Source organism: Aspergillus karnatakaensis (genome assembly GCF_047715665.1).
Source record: "Aspergillus karnatakaensis strain CBS 102800 unplaced genomic scaffold BJY04scaffold_106, whole genome shotgun sequence".
Lineage (NCBI taxonomy): Eukaryota > Fungi > Ascomycota > Eurotiomycetes > Eurotiales > Aspergillaceae > Aspergillus > Aspergillus karnatakaensis.
The window spans coordinates 1-15,649 of record NW_027395818.1 but is presented as its reverse complement, the minus strand read 5'-3'; the positions used below and the strand labels follow the sequence as shown (position 1 = coordinate 15,649).

General features: G+C 49.5%; 3 protein-coding genes across 3 annotated transcripts; 2 read left to right on the top strand and 1 right to left on the bottom strand.

Annotated features, from left to right (window-relative positions):
* Positions 1-779: 779 nt before the first annotated feature.
* BJY04DRAFT_224931 (1,3-beta-glucan synthase) lies at positions 780-6,585 on the top strand (the record flags this gene model as incomplete). Its single annotated transcript, XM_073718093.1, has 3 exons — positions 780-937; positions 992-6,253; positions 6,306-6,585. The coding sequence occupies 3 exons, from the start codon at positions 780-782 to the stop codon at positions 6,583-6,585; spliced, it is 5,700 nt and encodes a 1,899-aa protein (XP_073564324.1).
* A 435-nt stretch (positions 6,586-7,020) lies between these two features.
* On the top strand, positions 7,021-9,134 carry lcbA (serine C-palmitoyltransferase subunit lcbA). Its single transcript, XM_073708439.1, has 4 exons — positions 7,021-7,518; positions 7,572-8,082; positions 8,133-8,624; positions 8,684-9,134. Exons 1-4 carry the CDS (start codon positions 7,190-7,192, stop codon positions 8,864-8,866), a joined length of 1,515 nt encoding a protein of 504 aa, XP_073564323.1. The 5' UTR covers positions 7,021-7,189; the 3' UTR covers positions 8,867-9,134.
* A 609-nt stretch (positions 9,135-9,743) lies between these two features.
* atgI (autophagy protein ATG9) lies at positions 9,744-13,107 on the bottom strand. Its single transcript, XM_073713380.1, has 2 exons — positions 12,029-13,107; positions 9,744-11,967 (listed from the first exon to the last, which is right to left on the bottom strand). The coding sequence occupies exons 1-2, from the start codon at positions 12,775-12,777 to the stop codon at positions 9,903-9,905; spliced, it is 2,814 nt and encodes a 937-aa protein (XP_073564322.1). The 5' UTR covers positions 12,778-13,107; the 3' UTR covers positions 9,744-9,902.
* Between the last annotated feature and the right edge of the window lie 2,542 nt (positions 13,108-15,649).

Below are 15,649 nucleotides of genomic sequence, written 5' to 3'. Positions count from 1 at the left end.
GTAAAAATAGCCACAGCCACTACTGGAGTCCTGGACAGGCACTGGTACTGGCAGGCCAGCCAGTCTGATTTTCCCTGCTCTCGAGTTGGACAATCAATTCCCTTTTCACGCTGGCTGACCATTCAACTTGGAACTCAAGCCTCCTCCCTCCCTTCGTCCTTCGCTTGCTTCTATCCTTTCTTTTTGCGACTTCACTTTTTCTCCTTCCCTGTTTTTGAGTCCCCAGTCCGCTCTTTTATCGCTTCACTCAAAAAACTCTTGAGTGTCGAGATCACCGACGGACCGTATCCCCCCTTCCTTCCTCCTGCCTTTCGTTCGGGGAAAGAAGAGGAGGCGAGAGATTGCGGTCCTCCTTCCTGGCTTCTCAAACGGGTTCCTCTCGCTATCGTTTACATCACTCCTCCATTCGTTTTTGACATTTTGGAAATCATCTCGACAACTGCTCATCTCGTCGAGAGCAGAATAAAAAATCCAGCCCTTTCCCAGTTAAGCTTGATTTGTACAAAGGTCAACGGACTGGTCCGGTGCCTCCGAGCGTATACGCCAAAATCAACGACATTTACAACGCGCCTGGTGCAGTTTTCTCGCCGATTCTAACCTACAACGCCGAACGATCGCTTGTACATGCTATAATCACCTGAGTTCAATCGGATTTCTTTTGATGGGCTGCTGTGTTTGTGAGTCTACCCTGGCGACCGACACTTGTCCTTTTTCCCGACTCTTAGCGACAACACGGCTGATATATCCAGAATTATACTTAGTGATCGTCGCAAGCCAAAATGTCGGGCTATCAACAAGGCCAGGGCTACCAACAAGGCCATTACGATGATGGTTATGATCATCAAGGCCATAATGATGCCTACTATCAGGATGATCACAATCATCAGGGCTACTATGATAACAACCATGACTATGGGGATGGCTACTACGATAGAGGGTATGTTTACTTCGATCTTTAGGATGATGGGTCCACTTGCTGACACGATTCCAGCGGATACGACAACAATGCGTACCAGCAAGATGGTGGCTACTATGATGCCGGCCACAATGACGATTATTACGGCAATCAATACTACGATCAGGGCAATGGCCAGCGAGGACGCCGTGGTGGCCGTGACTCCGAGGAAGAATCCGAGACCTTCAGCGATTTTACTATGAGGTCCGAAACTGCTCGTGCCACCGACATGGATTACTACGGTCGTGGAGATGAGCGGTACAACAGCTACACTGATAGCCAGTACGGGCAAGGATATGGCTATCGGCCCCCCTCTTCACAGGTCTCCTACGGCGGCAATCGGTCGTCTGGAGCGTCTACTCCTGTTTACGGAATGGATTACGGCAATGCTCTGCCGGCCGGCCAGCGCTCGCGAGAACCATTCCCTGCCTGGGCTTCGGATGGTCAAGTTCCCGTTTCAAAGGAAGAAATCGAGGATATTTTCATTGACCTGGTCAACAAGTTCGGTTTCCAACGGGACAGCATGCGCAATATGTATGACCACTTGATGACCCAGCTGGACTCTCGCGCATCGCGCATGACTCCCAACCAGGCGCTTCTGTCTCTGCACGCAGACTACATTGGTGGTGATAACGCAAACTACCGACGCTGGTACTTTGCAGCCCACCTTGATCTCGATGATGCTGTGGGATTCGCCAACATGAAGCTCGGTAAAGCAGATCGCAAGACTCGCAAGGCTCGCAAGGCTGCAAAGAAGCAGGCGGAGCAGAACCCTGAAGATGTCGAGGGAAACCTCGAAGCGTTGGAAGGCGACAACAGCCTGGAAGCTGCCGAATATAGGTGGAAGACACGCATGAACAAGATGTCTCAGCATGAGAGGGTTCGCCAAGTAGCCTTGTACCTCCTTTGCTGGGGTGAGGCGAATCAGGTTCGATTTTTGCCCGAGTGTCTTTGCTTCATCTTCAAGTGTGCGGACGACTATTACAATTCGCCCGAATGCCAGAACCGAGTGGAGCCTGTTGAGGAATTCACTTATCTGAACGAGATCGTCACCCCTCTCTATCAGTACTGCCGTGATCAAGGCTACGAGATTGTCGATGGGAAGTACGTCCGTCGTGAGCGTGATCACAACCAAATCATTGGTTACGATGACATGAACCAGCTTTTCTGGTACCCAGAAGGTATTGAACGCATCGTCTTAGAAGACAAGACGCGCCTCGTCGATATCCCTACCGCTGAAAGGTGGACTAAGCTTAAGGAGGTCAACTGGAAGAAGGTTTTCTTCAAGACTTACAAGGAGACGCGTTCATGGTTCCACTTGATCACCAACTTCAACCGTATCTGGGTCATCCACTTGGGCGCTTTCTGGTTCTTCACTGCGTACAATGCCCCTACTCTCTATACCAAGAATTACAAGCAGCAACTCAACAATAGGCCACCCGGCTCTCGATATTGGTCTGCTGTCGGTTTCGGTGGTGCTGTGGTCTCGTTCATTCAGATTTTCGCGACCATTTGCGAGTGGTTATATGTTCCTCGTCGCTGGGCAGGCGCTCAACATCTCACTAAGCGTTTGCTCTTCCTTATCGTGGTTTTCGTCATCAACCTGGCACCTGGTGTTTTCGTCTTCGGATTCTCTGATAGCATGGATGAAAAGATTCCGCTTGCTGTCGGTATTGTTCACTTCTTCATTGCTCTCGCGACCTTTTTCTTCTTCGCTGTCATGCCTCTCGGCGGTCTTTTTGGCAGCTACTTGAAGAAGCACGGTCGTCAGTATGTTGCCAGTCAGACATTCACTGCCAGCTACCCGAGATTGAAAGGAAACGATATGTGGATGTCATTCGGTCTGTGGGTCTGTGTCTTCGGTGCCAAACTCGCAGAGTCCTACTTCTTCTTGACTCTGTCCATCAAGGATCCTATTCAGTTCCTATCGCCATACCGAATCCATCAGTGTGCTGGTGTCACGTACATCCCGAGCGTATTGTGCGAAGCTCAACCCCTGGTTCTTCTCGCTCTCATGCTGTTCATGGACTTGACGCTGTTCTTCCTCGATAGTTACCTGTGGTACATTATCTGCAACACCATTTTCTCTGTTGCTAGGTCATTCTACCTCGGTGTTTCTATCTGGTCACCCTGGAGAAATATTTTCTCTCGTCTCCCAAAACGTATCTACTCGAAGGTTCTTGCCACCACGGACATGGAGATCAAGTACAAGCCGAAGGTCCTGATTTCCCAAGTTTGGAACGCAATCATTATCTCTATGTATCGGGAGCACCTTCTTGCTATCGATCATGTGCAAAAGCTTCTGTACCACCAAGTGCCATCTGAGCAAGAAGGCAAGCGAACTCTGCGTGCACCCACATTCTTCGTTTCCCAGGAAGATCAGTCTTTCAAGACCGAGTTCTTCCCACCAGGTAGCGAGGCTGAACGCCGAATTTCCTTCTTCGCCCAGTCGTTATCTACCCCGATGCCGGAGCCTCTCCCCGTCGACAACATGCCCACATTCACCGTCCTGATCCCTCACTATGGTGAGAAAATTCTTCTTTCTCTCCGTGAGATCATCCGTGAAGATGAGCCCTACTCTCGTGTCACCCTTTTGGAGTATTTGAAGCAGCTTCATCCTCACGAGTGGGATTGCTTTGTCAAGGACACCAAGATCTTGGCAGATGAGACATCTCAGTTCAATGGAGAGGACGACAAGAACGAAAAGGATGCCGCAAAGAGCAAGATCGACGATCTGCCCTTCTACTGCATTGGTTTCAAGTCGGCCGCCCCCGAGTACACGCTCCGTACCCGTATCTGGTCCTCTCTTCGCTCTCAGACCTTGTACCGAACTGTCTCCGGTTTCATGAACTACAGCAGGGCTATCAAGCTTCTGTACCGCGTCGAAAACCCTGAAGTCGTGCAGATGTTTGGTGGAAACTCCGAAAAGTTGGAGCGTGAGCTTGAGAGAATGGCTCGTCGCAAGTTCAAAATTTGTGTTTCGATGCAGCGTTATGCCAAGTTCACCAAGGAGGAGCGTGAAAATACCGAATTCCTCCTCCGAGCCTACCCCGACCTCCAGATTGCTTACCTTGATGAAGAACCCCCGGCCAATGAAGGTGAAGAGCCACGTCTTTACTCTGCCCTGATTGATGGACACTGTGAACTTCTCGATAACGGTATGCGGAAGCCCAAGTTCAGGGTTCAACTCTCTGGCAATCCCATTCTTGGAGATGGCAAGTCAGACAACCAGAACCACTCAATCATCTTCTACCGCGGAGAATACATCCAGGTTATCGATGCCAATCAGGACAACTATCTCGAAGAGTGCTTGAAGATTCGCAGCGTTCTCGCTGAGTTCGAAGAGCTCACCACTGACAATGTTTCGCCCTACACTCCCGGAATCGCCACGTCGAAAGAGGCGCCCGTTGCTATCCTTGGTGCCCGTGAATACATTTTCTCCGAAAACATTGGTGTTCTTGGTGATGTCGCCGCCGGTAAAGAACAGACGTTCGGTACCCTGTTTGCTCGTACTCTTGCCCAGATTGGTGGAAAGCTGCATTATGGTCACCCCGATTTCCTCAACGGTGTCTTCATGACCACAAGAGGCGGTATCTCCAAGGCCCAGAAAGGCTTGCACCTCAACGAAGATATCTATGCTGGTATGAACGCAATGATTCGTGGTGGTCGCATCAAGCACTGCGAGTACTTCCAGTGCGGTAAAGGTCGTGATCTTGGTTTTGGCTCTATTCTTAACTTCACTACCAAGATTGGTACTGGTATGGGCGAGCAGATGCTGTCAAGAGAGTACTATTACCTGGGTACTCAGTTGCCACTCGATCGGTTCCTGTCTTTCTATTATGCTCACGCCGGTTTCCACATCAACAACATGTTCATTATGTTGTCTGTGCAAATGTTCATGGTCGTTCTGATCAACTTGGGAGCCTTAAAGCATGAGACAATCACCTGCCACTACAACTCTGATTTACCTGTTACCGACCCGCAAATGCCAACGTTTTGTGCGCCACTCACTCCCATTGTGAACTGGGTTAACCGTTGTGTTATTTCCATCTTCATCGTCTTCTTCATCTCGTTCGTTCCTTTGGCTGTCCAAGAGTTGACCGAGAGAGGCCTGTGGCGTATGGCGACCCGTCTGGCTAAGCATTTCGGATCGTTCTCCTTCATGTTCGAGGTGTTTGTCTGCCAGATTTATGCAAATGCTGTCCACCAAAACCTTTCCTTCGGCGGTGCTCGCTACATCGGTACCGGTCGTGGTTTTGCGACTGCCCGTATTCCTTTCGGTGTTCTGTACTCGCGATTTGCGGGTCCGTCAATTTACGCTGGTTCTCGTCTTTTGCTCATGTTGCTCTTCTCGACCTCCACCGTCTGGACTGCCTCTCTGATTTGGTTCTGGGTCTCTCTGCTTGCCCTCTGCATCTCACCATTCCTCTTCAACCCGCACCAGTTCGCTTGGAATGACTTTTTCATCGATTACCGCGACTACATCCGCTGGCTTTCTCGTGGTAACTCTCGCTCCCATGCCTCATCCTGGATCGGCTTTTGCCGCTTGTCTCGCACCCGTATCACTGGTTATAAGCGCAAGCTTCTAGGTGTGCCTTCGGAGAAGGGATCGGGCGATGTTCCTCGAGCTCGCATCACCAATATCTTTTTCAGCGAGATCATTTCCCCGCTGCTTCTTGTTGCAGTGACCCTCATTCCATACCTTTTCATCAACTCTCGAACTGGTATCACTGACGATGCGGAAGGGGGCAATGAACCGGTTAACGCCGTCATCCGTATTGCCATTGTAGCCTTCGGACCGATTGGTATCAACGCTGGTGTTGCTGGTGTCTTCTTTGGTATGGCTTGCTGTATGGGACCGTTGCTTAGCATGTGCTGCAAGAAATTTGGTTCCGTGCTGGCGGCTATTGCTCACGCTGTGGCTGTCATCATCCTGCTTGTCATTTTCGAGGTCATGTTCTTCCTCGAGCATTGGTCTTGGCCTCGGTGCTTGATGGGAATGATCGCTATGGCTGCTATCCAGCGATTCATCTACAAGCTCATCATTTCTCTCGCCCTGACCCGTGAATTCAAGCATGACCAGTCCAACATCGCTTGGTGGACTGGAAAATGGTACAACATGGGTTGGCACTCTCTTTCTCAACCCGGACGAGAGTTCCTGTGCAAGATCACAGAGCTGGGCTATTTCGCAGCGGACTTCGTCATTGGCCACATTCTTTTGTTCATCATGCTGCCTGCGCTGTGCGTCCCGTACATCGACACTTTCCATTCGGTGATCCTCTTCTGGCTGCGCCCAAGGTAAGGCTTCCATGGTTCCCTTGTATTTGTTCACCGTCTAACATAATTACAGCCGGCAAATCCGCCCGCCTATCTACTCCCTAAAGCAGTCCAAGCTTCGCAAGAGAAGAGTGATCCGGTTTGCCATTTTGTACTTCGCCATGCTCGTTTTGTTCCTCGTCCTTATCATCGCTCCGCTCATTGTGCGGAACATGGATATCAGTTTCCCTGAGATCCCCTTGGACCTCATGCAACCTCTTGACAAGGACAACAACGACACCATGACCAGCTATACCGGCGAGGGTCTTCCCCAGGGCTATAAGCCTGTCGCATCCCCGTCATCATATTTGTAGTTGATTACTTTCTGTCAACTACATTTTGCTACATTATTTTTGATATGGAATATGGGAACGAGATGTATAAAGTGTCCAGCGCTTTGAAGTTGCTGTTGAGCCTGTCGCGCACGTTTCTCTTTCCGTGTTATTCTTCTCTCTTTCAACCGGAACCTAGTTTCTGGAAGACTTAATGGCTTCAATATCTATCGGCTTGTTTTGTATTCGCGAGGTGTACTGTGGTCTTGTTCATTATGTGAAACCATTAGACTAGCAAATTTCCATTTATTGCTTTCGTTTGTTCAGACTGATTCCGAGTCCTCCGTAGACTTTGTAGCAATAAATGAAATGCCCAGTGTTGACTCGAGAGTCCTCACTTGTCACGTGAGACTTCCGGGGTCTCGGAAATGCAGGCCGCAGCCTCAGGCTTGGAATCCTCTCATTTTGGACGGGATGCTTGAAACAACGACCTCCTACACCATTTCCAGTCCCCTACTTCTTCAGCTCCGTCCTTCTCGTTCATTCTACGCTGAGCCAATGCTATCATTTTTATTGTAAGCTCTTTGTCACAAACCACCAACTTTTCCATCGCGCTGCGTGCGCTTCTGCCTGATTTCCTTTCACCATGGACGTCCAGGAGACTCAGCGCCTCCTTTCCGAGTACCTCCAGGAGCTCGCCAATATTTTCCACCGTGTTCCAGGCTCAGCGATTTTCCTGCGATATGTGAAGTCTAGCTACCAGAACGATCCTATCCGATCGGCTGTTGAGCTGTTTCTGTTCCTGTTCGCCGTCCGCTATTTGCTCGCCCCGAAGTATTCTACGAAGCCCGGTGTCGTACAGCTTTCGGAAGATGAAATTGATGATTTGGTGGACGAATGGACTCCAGAGCCGCTTGTGGGCAATGCAACTGCTTTAGAAGAGATGGAGGTGGAGAAGAGACCGGTCATTGTTGGGTATGAATCTCAAGGTCTCCGGTTCTTCAGTGTTGACATTAGGGAAATCCCAGGCCGATCGGTCCGAAATCTAAGCTCTCGAACGGTCGAACAGTGACGAATCTCGGTTCCTACAACTTCTACAACTTCAATACGAATGAGTCTATCAAGGAAAAGGCTATCCAGACACTCCGCAATTACGGCGTTGGACCCTGTGGCCCTCGAGGTTTCTACGGTACTCAAGATGTCCACATGAAGACGGAGGCGGACGTTGCGTCCTACCTTGGCGTCGACGCATGTATCATGTACTCACAAGCATTTTCGACAATCTCCAGTGTGATCCCGGCATTCTCGAAGCGAGGTGATATCATCGTTGCGGATAAGGGAGTGAACTTTGCAATTCGGAAAGGTATCCAGATTTCTCGGAGTATGGTTCGTTGGTACGAGCACAATGATATGGAAGATCTAGAGAGAGTTTTGGCGAAGGTCACAAAAGAGCAAGCGAGGAAGCCTCTTACCCGGCGGTTCATTATCACTGAAGGCTTGTTTGAGTCCTATGGTGACATGATTGATTTGCCTAGAATTGTTGGTTGCCATACCTGATTCCCCTTGGATTCCGAGCTGATAAAGTGAAGATTGAACTCAAGTTGAAGTATAAGTTCCGCCTTATCCTGGACGAAACCTGGTCATTCGGTGTTCTGGGAAGGACAGGGCGTGGTGTCACTGAGCATCAAAATGTGGACGCCGCCGAGGTTGACATGATTGTGGGCTCGCTGGCTGGCCCATTGGTTGCAGGAGGAGGGTTCTGTGCAGGCTCAGAGGAAATCGTCCACCACCAACGTATCTCGGCTGCCGCATACACGTTCTCTGCAGCACTACCTGCTCTTCTATCAACGACCGCTAGCGCCACAATCAATGTACTTCAGAACAGCCCGGAAATCGTTTCGCAACTGAGGGAGCTCACGAAGACTATGTGGACGCAGCTTGATCCCCGCAGTGACTGGGTCTATTGCACCAGTGCACCGGAGAACCCAATCATGATTCTTGTGCTTAAGCCTGAAGTAGTTGCGGCAAAGAGGCTTTCTTTGGAGGATCAACAATTCGTCCTGCAGGATGTAGTCGATGAGGTATGAGTTTACTCTCTGCAACATTTTGCTACGAGTTACTGACACTGTGCTCAATATAGTGCCTTGCAAATGGTGTTTTGGTAACGCGCCTGAAGACCCTCGATGACAACTTTGAGCCAAAGCAAAAGGTCCCTGCTGCCCTGAAAGTGTGCGTTACAATTGGCTTGACGAAGAAGGAGATCGAGAAGGCGGGAACTATCATTCGTCACGCCATCACAAAAGTCCTGAGCAGAAGGAAGTAATTACCATCTACATCTGAATCCATGCCTCCCTCAACCTACCAATAAACGTGGCCATGACGCGTTTAACGAGCCCATGAATCTGCCGTTCCAAACGACTCTCATCTCGTTCTCTACCTTACAAGGTTCCTAACGACACTTCTTCTTCTTACGCCATTCTTGTACAGAGACTTTTGAAAGGCCTGCCGCACGGCAGGCGCCCTTTCAATCCTAATTACCTATGGACATACGCCACGTGGAAAGTCCCACCTCTTCTTTCCCTTTTCCGTGGCCGGCGGAATCAGGAGCCCCTTTCCACTATACTACCTAATAACTTCTCTGTGTCTTTTTAATAAATGTTTGGGGTTTAGCTCTCGTTCAGGCATTGCTGCATTATTAGAGCCTGCATTATTTTAATGAAAACTGGTTTTTTTCTTGTTCCTCTAGTTATTCCTGTTACCGAGCCTCGATTCTGTAACGGTGTTTTGTCTTCAGTCCTTGGTGGAGTTTATCAGGAAACTAGGTACCTACAGTAAGTTGATAGTGATAGGTATGTTGGTAGAGGTAGAATAGGCTCGTATCTACCGCTCTTTCCTTCCTGACACATCATTCAATCCTACCTACTCACTTATTCGTGAGGCCCCATGTTTTACCTCTCTAACTTGAATCATAGGTATAGCATCTCATGGTGAGCATAGCAGAGAATTGCAATCCTTCAGGGTATAAATCCATTCAAGTTGGCCGTATGCAGGCTCTTGCAGGAATCTACTCCCACACAGATTTTCTTTGTCGTTGTCGACTGGGTGTTCGGTCTGTTGGCTGGCAATGCCCTGGCTGATAGTTTGCTCTACGGGAAGAGGTAGAGTGCATGAACTGATTATGTTGATGAGGTCTTGAGGCCCTGATCTCCAATAAACTGCTAGTTGCTGTAGTAGTTGTCAATTTAAAGCTACACTATGTATGTAGTGACACTGTTCATATCTGAGTTCGATATAGTGCAAGTACTGTGGCTGTAAATTCGTGCAATTCCAAGAGAACAATAATACTACCGATACCAGAATCAAAGCCCTACGCCTGCCCGAGTTCGATTGTCCTTGTTTGCCTTCTGGAGCTGTTGGATCAGGCCGATTACGCCGGCACCGCCAACAATGTCATCTACATCTTCCGTCTCGCCATCGTCGACTTCGTTGCTCACGAGATTCATCCGCCAGGAATCTTCGAGGTTGCTGTCCCCAGCATGCGGGGTTCTTCGTTGGCCCGCTGGGGGTGTAATGGATGATGTTCCTGTGTTGTTGTCGGCGGTTATCGATTCCGAAACGGGGGGTGGAGGAGGTCGGGCGAGACGGTGGCGGTTAGGCTGATGGGAGGGCATGTTGCGGGTTGTGGAGCGGAAGCCTGATATTGAGGGTTGGTGATGCGGGTCGAGGAGCATCGAAGGCGCGGGTGAGGAGTCGATATCGTTGAGACCGAATCGAGTAGCGCCAAGAGCAGATTGTTGGCTTTGGCGAGGGAAACTTGGATCGTATCGGTGGCCAATGTTACCCACGCCGACGAGAGATGGGGATCCTAAGGAGGGGAAATTCGGTGGAGGATGGAAGGGGCGTTTGCTGGGGTGATTGGGCCGAGGGTTTCCGCCATAGTGATCGAGGAAGCCGTAGTATGAGGCTAGCATTTTTCCGTCTTTTGTTGAGAAGTAATCTGTGCGAGGATCTTGTCTTGTAGGGTTGCGCTGGTTAATAGTTCCCTGATTCGTACCCTTCTTGAAGTCGAAGACCGCAAAGGAGCAAAGGTATCCCATGCCATCGACATGAACGGTAAATTCCCGAAAGAAGTCGATCACACGTTCGCTACATCTGGGCAGACTGAACCATAGGATAAAGGGCGTGAAGATCATGCTCAGTATCTCTTCCATGAAGATGACAATCTTTGGCTGGTATAAGGCGGCAAATTCTGTTCGGATCTCGTCACTATGCAGCTTATCGTTCCAGTGATTTGGGCAGTAGTGCGTATTTTCGATCACATCGAGAAGGGCGTACTCTGGTTCAAATACATTCGTGTCTTCTGGAGCTATTCCTCGAGCGACCGCATATATAGACCCGAAGACTCCCAGATAGAAGAGTGTAGTTCGATCGTGGGTTAACTCGAATCCTAGAAAGAGCTCTGGGTCTACAATGGATGCCACAGCTAATACGGAGGTTAGTGCGCCGGAAACAAAGGCGACGAATCCTGCAACCTGGACAGTTTTGTCTTTCGGGAACTGGTCCAGATAGCGAGTTGCATAAGGGTACGACATATTGACCCGCCGCTGAAACAGATGCCATAGCTCGTTAAACTCGCGGAACTTCCATTCAGCAAGTGGCGTATATTGGCGCGAGCCGAGCTGTGAGGGGGCGGTTTTGTACTCGTTGAAATAACGATAGAAATAATGCATCAAGAAATAGACGACGATGAAGGGCGCTATGAAAATGTTCATGATGCCAAAAAACATAAACCGACGCCGCAAGCCTTCACTCAAGGCCTTTCGGTGGGTATCTTTCAAGAATAGGGTTCGAACCTGACCTTGTTCATTGAAGACATAATCCATGATGCAAAGTTTGATATTCCACTCGAGAGTACGAGAGAATAGTTGCCTATTCCGCAGAAACGGTATGGGGAGCGTAAGATCCAATATGTCCTTATTGATCAATGCAATGAGATAGTTCTCCTTGCGCATCAAGCGATTTGCGATATCGTGCGCGTCCATTCGTTGCTTAGATTGACTGCCCAGCAATCTGCGGTTGTTTGCTGAGACAGCACCGGCAGTGGCAGGATTGGAGTCTCTCAGGTTCATCAGCCGTTGTACAACCTCTTGCCAGGAAATCGTTTGAATCTCAGAGTCGGAGATTCCCAGTAAGTAATGATAAAAGTCATGCATGTGCTTATGCCTCCTGATATCCAGAAAGAACATAATGACTCTGAATATCCAGACAGCGCACAAGAGCCAAAGCAGAAAGGTAGACCAGAAGGGCATATTTCTGGTGCATTGTGGGAATAGAATTTGATCCAAAGTTTTGCTGCTACGGACCAGACGGTAGTCGATGCAGTTTGTGAGAAATGTAGTAAATCCAACAATAAATGCGGATGTCCTGGTTGCTATTAGCACACGAGCTTCAAGTTGAGATCAACGCAGATAGGGCAAGGGCGCACAAAAGACTCAAGACCCGATGTAGCTGAATGGACCATATCCCGTTCCCGAGGTAGTAGATATAGACATCCTTCAGATAATTATCTAAATTTTCTACATTTGCCCATCTCCACATCGCCTTCTCCTTGGGATCAATCGAAGCCATGTTAGGGTGACCGGCGGACCAGATGCTTTTTGGGCGATTTCGCCGGGGAAGACCATGATGCGGTCGTTGATCCCCAGTAGTATCCCACCGAATGTGGTCGTGTGGGGAGTAATGAGGAGATTGAGAGGGCTGGGGATCAGAGAGGTGGTGAGAGGGTGGTGGTGGGAGCCGCGATCTTAAATCATCATCATCCTCGTGGCCCTCCATCAGGAGGGAAGCCGGAACATCATCATCATGGTCATCGTCATCATCGTCAATAGGATCCGGCCGCGGGGACATTGTCTGCATCCACCTAGAGTCGTTAGGCTTACCACGACGAATCCTAGAACTAGCAGCATTCCTTGAACCCCCTCTTTGCATGACTTGAGGGGTGAGAAAGGTATCACTGGGACTCGGGGATTCCTCTCTTGTCGCATCGGCCATCGCATCTTCCAGCTCACGATCACTAAAACGACCGCCTAGGTTGACATCGCTCCCAAATTCTAATCCTGCACGCTCTTCCGCATCTAGATCATCGAGGTCGTCGTCATGTTGCCTAATTGTTTCGTATACCGAGGGAGAACCGCTGGGGGGCAGGAACCGAGACATAACATTTGAGGCCATCATGTTGGGCGAGGCTGGATAGGAACATATAGCCTTGTCATCGGCAAGATAGAAACAGTAGTTAGCTAGAAAAATTGCTAAGCAAGATCCATTCTTGAGAGGTAATCATCTGTGCAGACTCCAGAGATGAGTATAGAGCGGATGCGGAGAAGATAACGAATGATAGCTGCGGTCGGAGTAGTTATCCCGCTGGAGTTGCGAAACGCGAAGGGGGCAAGACAACGGAAGAAAAGGCAAGACCTAAAGCTCTGTTTGATTGAACGTGAAGATAGACAGCCAGAAGCTGGTCTAGATGAGATAACAGGAGCAGCTGATGAGTGGCCTCGACCCCATGACATCGGTAGAAGCTCACGAGCCGCAGCGCCAGGCGCAGTTCAGACGAGATGATGCAGGCGGTCAGCGAGCTTCAGTGCCTGAGAGTCATGTGACTAAAACGTATGGAGTACGTTGTACACAGTGCCACATAGGCTAGGCTAACTACTCCGCAGTACGTACAAATTCTTCAGATTTATATCAGTTTCTTCAGCACTGAGCTGAGGCCCAGAAGTAACTATGAGTCGTAATCGACTCCGAATAATGTTGGGCAGAATTGAGAATCGAAGTGGAAATCGCTGACGACACGAGTCAGGACGGTGGAATTGAGACGCCAACGGGAAAGGAGTAGAAAGTGAAGGTTGCGGGGCCTCTGGCCTCCTCCCGCAGCGGAACTCCAGTTACTCTTCGCCGCTTCGGAGAGGACAGTAGAAAAGGCCCTCCGACGCTTGAGCTGAAAATTGGCTATGCAGCTGGCTGGTAATAAGGGTATGCTTATGCTTCTTGAGGAAACTAATAGTGAGTATTTGAGAATCAGGGTCCCAATAAGCTTTACCGCTACTAAGCAGGGCAGGCGCCAAATTGCGGGACATGAGACATGCATCGACACATTACAACTCGAACCTCGGACAGAAACTGGAGATGCAGTGATTGGCCGCCAGCCTGCCGTGTGGCTCCTTGTTTGGCGATGATTTATCTGACTCTATAGCCTGTGAAGTGTGAACTATCTAGACTCTATCTTGCCAACATCTCAACTTGTTGTTCTTAGCTGACAAGGCAGCTTGTCAATCTGGGCCGTAGGTACTTCAGTTCGAAAGACGCAGCCCAGATAGTAGTAACAACTTTCTGTCTTCAACCCTGCAGAAGTGGCGTATCCAAAGGAAGAGTACTAGTTAGTAGTAAGTAGGCGGGTGGTAATTTAGCAGAAAGGATCATGCTCGCTCGTCAGGTAGTCCACTTCGGTACGTAGTCTACCCCAGTGCTCCCGCGATGACTTGCAGAGGACGGACCTCCAAGGCTCCAGCTGGACGGCGTGATAATCCTGATACTCCGTAGGTCTTAATCCAGCATCCTAGGTTGGCTGAGTTTCCGCATGATCGTTGCCACTATTTCCATTGAATGTCGCGATTACAAGCTCACTCTGCTCGCACGGGATGTTCTCGGAAACCCGGTCCATATGCCCACATCCATGATCCTGCAAGCTAAAAGACCCGGAAGCACTGAGCAGCATGGAAGAACGGAGGGGGGGTTCCTTTCTTGTTGAAGAGACCTGGGAGGAGTTTAGCAGGAGTGAGTTTGATTTGATCACGGACATGACAGGGAAGGGTCTTTATGAAAAGTGGGCTCCAATTAGAAAGGTATAACAAGCACTTTTCACACACCGACTCAAGTGGTGGTGTTCGACTATCGTCACTTGCTCTGTCAATGATTCATAAGCATCCATTGGAGACTTTGGAGTGCGGGTCGAGATTCTGCTTATCATCCTGTCGGCAGAATACCGGGTTGATCAGTATCCTCTCCGAAGCATACGGAGTAGTAGGACTGTAGGACTCTGAGTCTCACGTATATACCATATTTGTAGTGAAAGAGAGTGGTGGGGGAGAAGAGTCAGGAGTCAAAACTCAGAACTCAGGACAGAGTGAATGTGGATCTAGCCATCAAGGCCCGAACCAAATGGTTTCCACCATGCTCGTATCTCGATGACAATTGACGAGCTGGTTCTCCTGAGGAAGGACTGTTGAAGGAGAACTTCGAAGAAGAGAGGAGGGTGCACATCAACATGGAGTCATCTATTGTGTTTTCTGGTATAGCGAGCAGATATGTTTAGTATTTAGTTGTTGTTGCTGTTGTTGTTACTGTTCTTTTGTCAACACCTCCATCGTTATCCTCCCCGTCTCACTCTTCTCTCACTTGATTCTCACCATATTCTCACCTTTCTTTGATTCCTCTTCTCCCCCCACCCTTCCTCCTCCTTCTTACTATCTCCCCGACTGCCGAACCACCCCTGTTGTCGAACAACAGGCATAATATTACACCTGTTCGATCGATAAAAGTACTAAGAACTCAAAAAAGGTACTTCCACTCCCCCGGCATTTGGCCTTGACGTGCGATCTGCAACCGTCCAACCCGCGCAGTCCGGACACAAATTCAAAAAAAAAAAAAAAAAAAAAAAAAAGCCATCGATCGGACGCCTCCAGGCTGTTATCTGGCGGCCGATTGAACCTGCACCAACAAGCATAGAATAATTGGCTGAGCAAGAGCGACAGTATGTGTTGACAATCCAATGATATCACGTTTTGGCGGGCGGTTGGACCAGCACCGGCGCGCGCTGTCTGTCGCTTGGTGCTCCCGTACCACTTTTTCCTCTCCTCCACACTCTTCCCCTCCCCAAGAAAGCTAACCCGCTCAACCATGCCTTTCTAGCATCCAACTTCACCATGCCAATTTGACACCTCTGCACCACCTCAATTTTACCTCTCCTCCGTTATCGACCACAAGCTCGCTCTCCCTCCTCGCCTTCCACCTCCGTGACGCTTCCCTCCCCCTCCCTTCCAGCTCCCTC

Bases quoted from the DNA above. Each gene is read 5' to 3' on its own strand.
- atgI (XM_073713380.1), bottom strand. From the start codon at position 12,777: ATGATGGCCTCAAATGTTATGTCTCGGTTCCTGCCCCCCAGCGGTTCT. The intron at 11,968-12,028 runs GTGCGCCCTTGC...AATAGCAACCAG, and splicing joins CATCGGGTCTTGAGTCTTTT to GACATCCGCATTTATTGTTG.
- lcbA (XM_073708439.1), top strand. From the start codon at position 7,190: ATGGACGTCCAGGAGACTCAGCGCCTCCTTTCCGAGTACCTCCAGGAG. The intron at 8,083-8,132 runs GTTGGTTGCCAT...GATAAAGTGAAG, and splicing joins TGATTGATTTGCCTAGAATT to ATTGAACTCAAGTTGAAGTA. The intron at 8,625-8,683 runs GTATGAGTTTAC...TGCTCAATATAG, and splicing joins TGCAGGATGTAGTCGATGAG to TGCCTTGCAAATGGTGTTTT.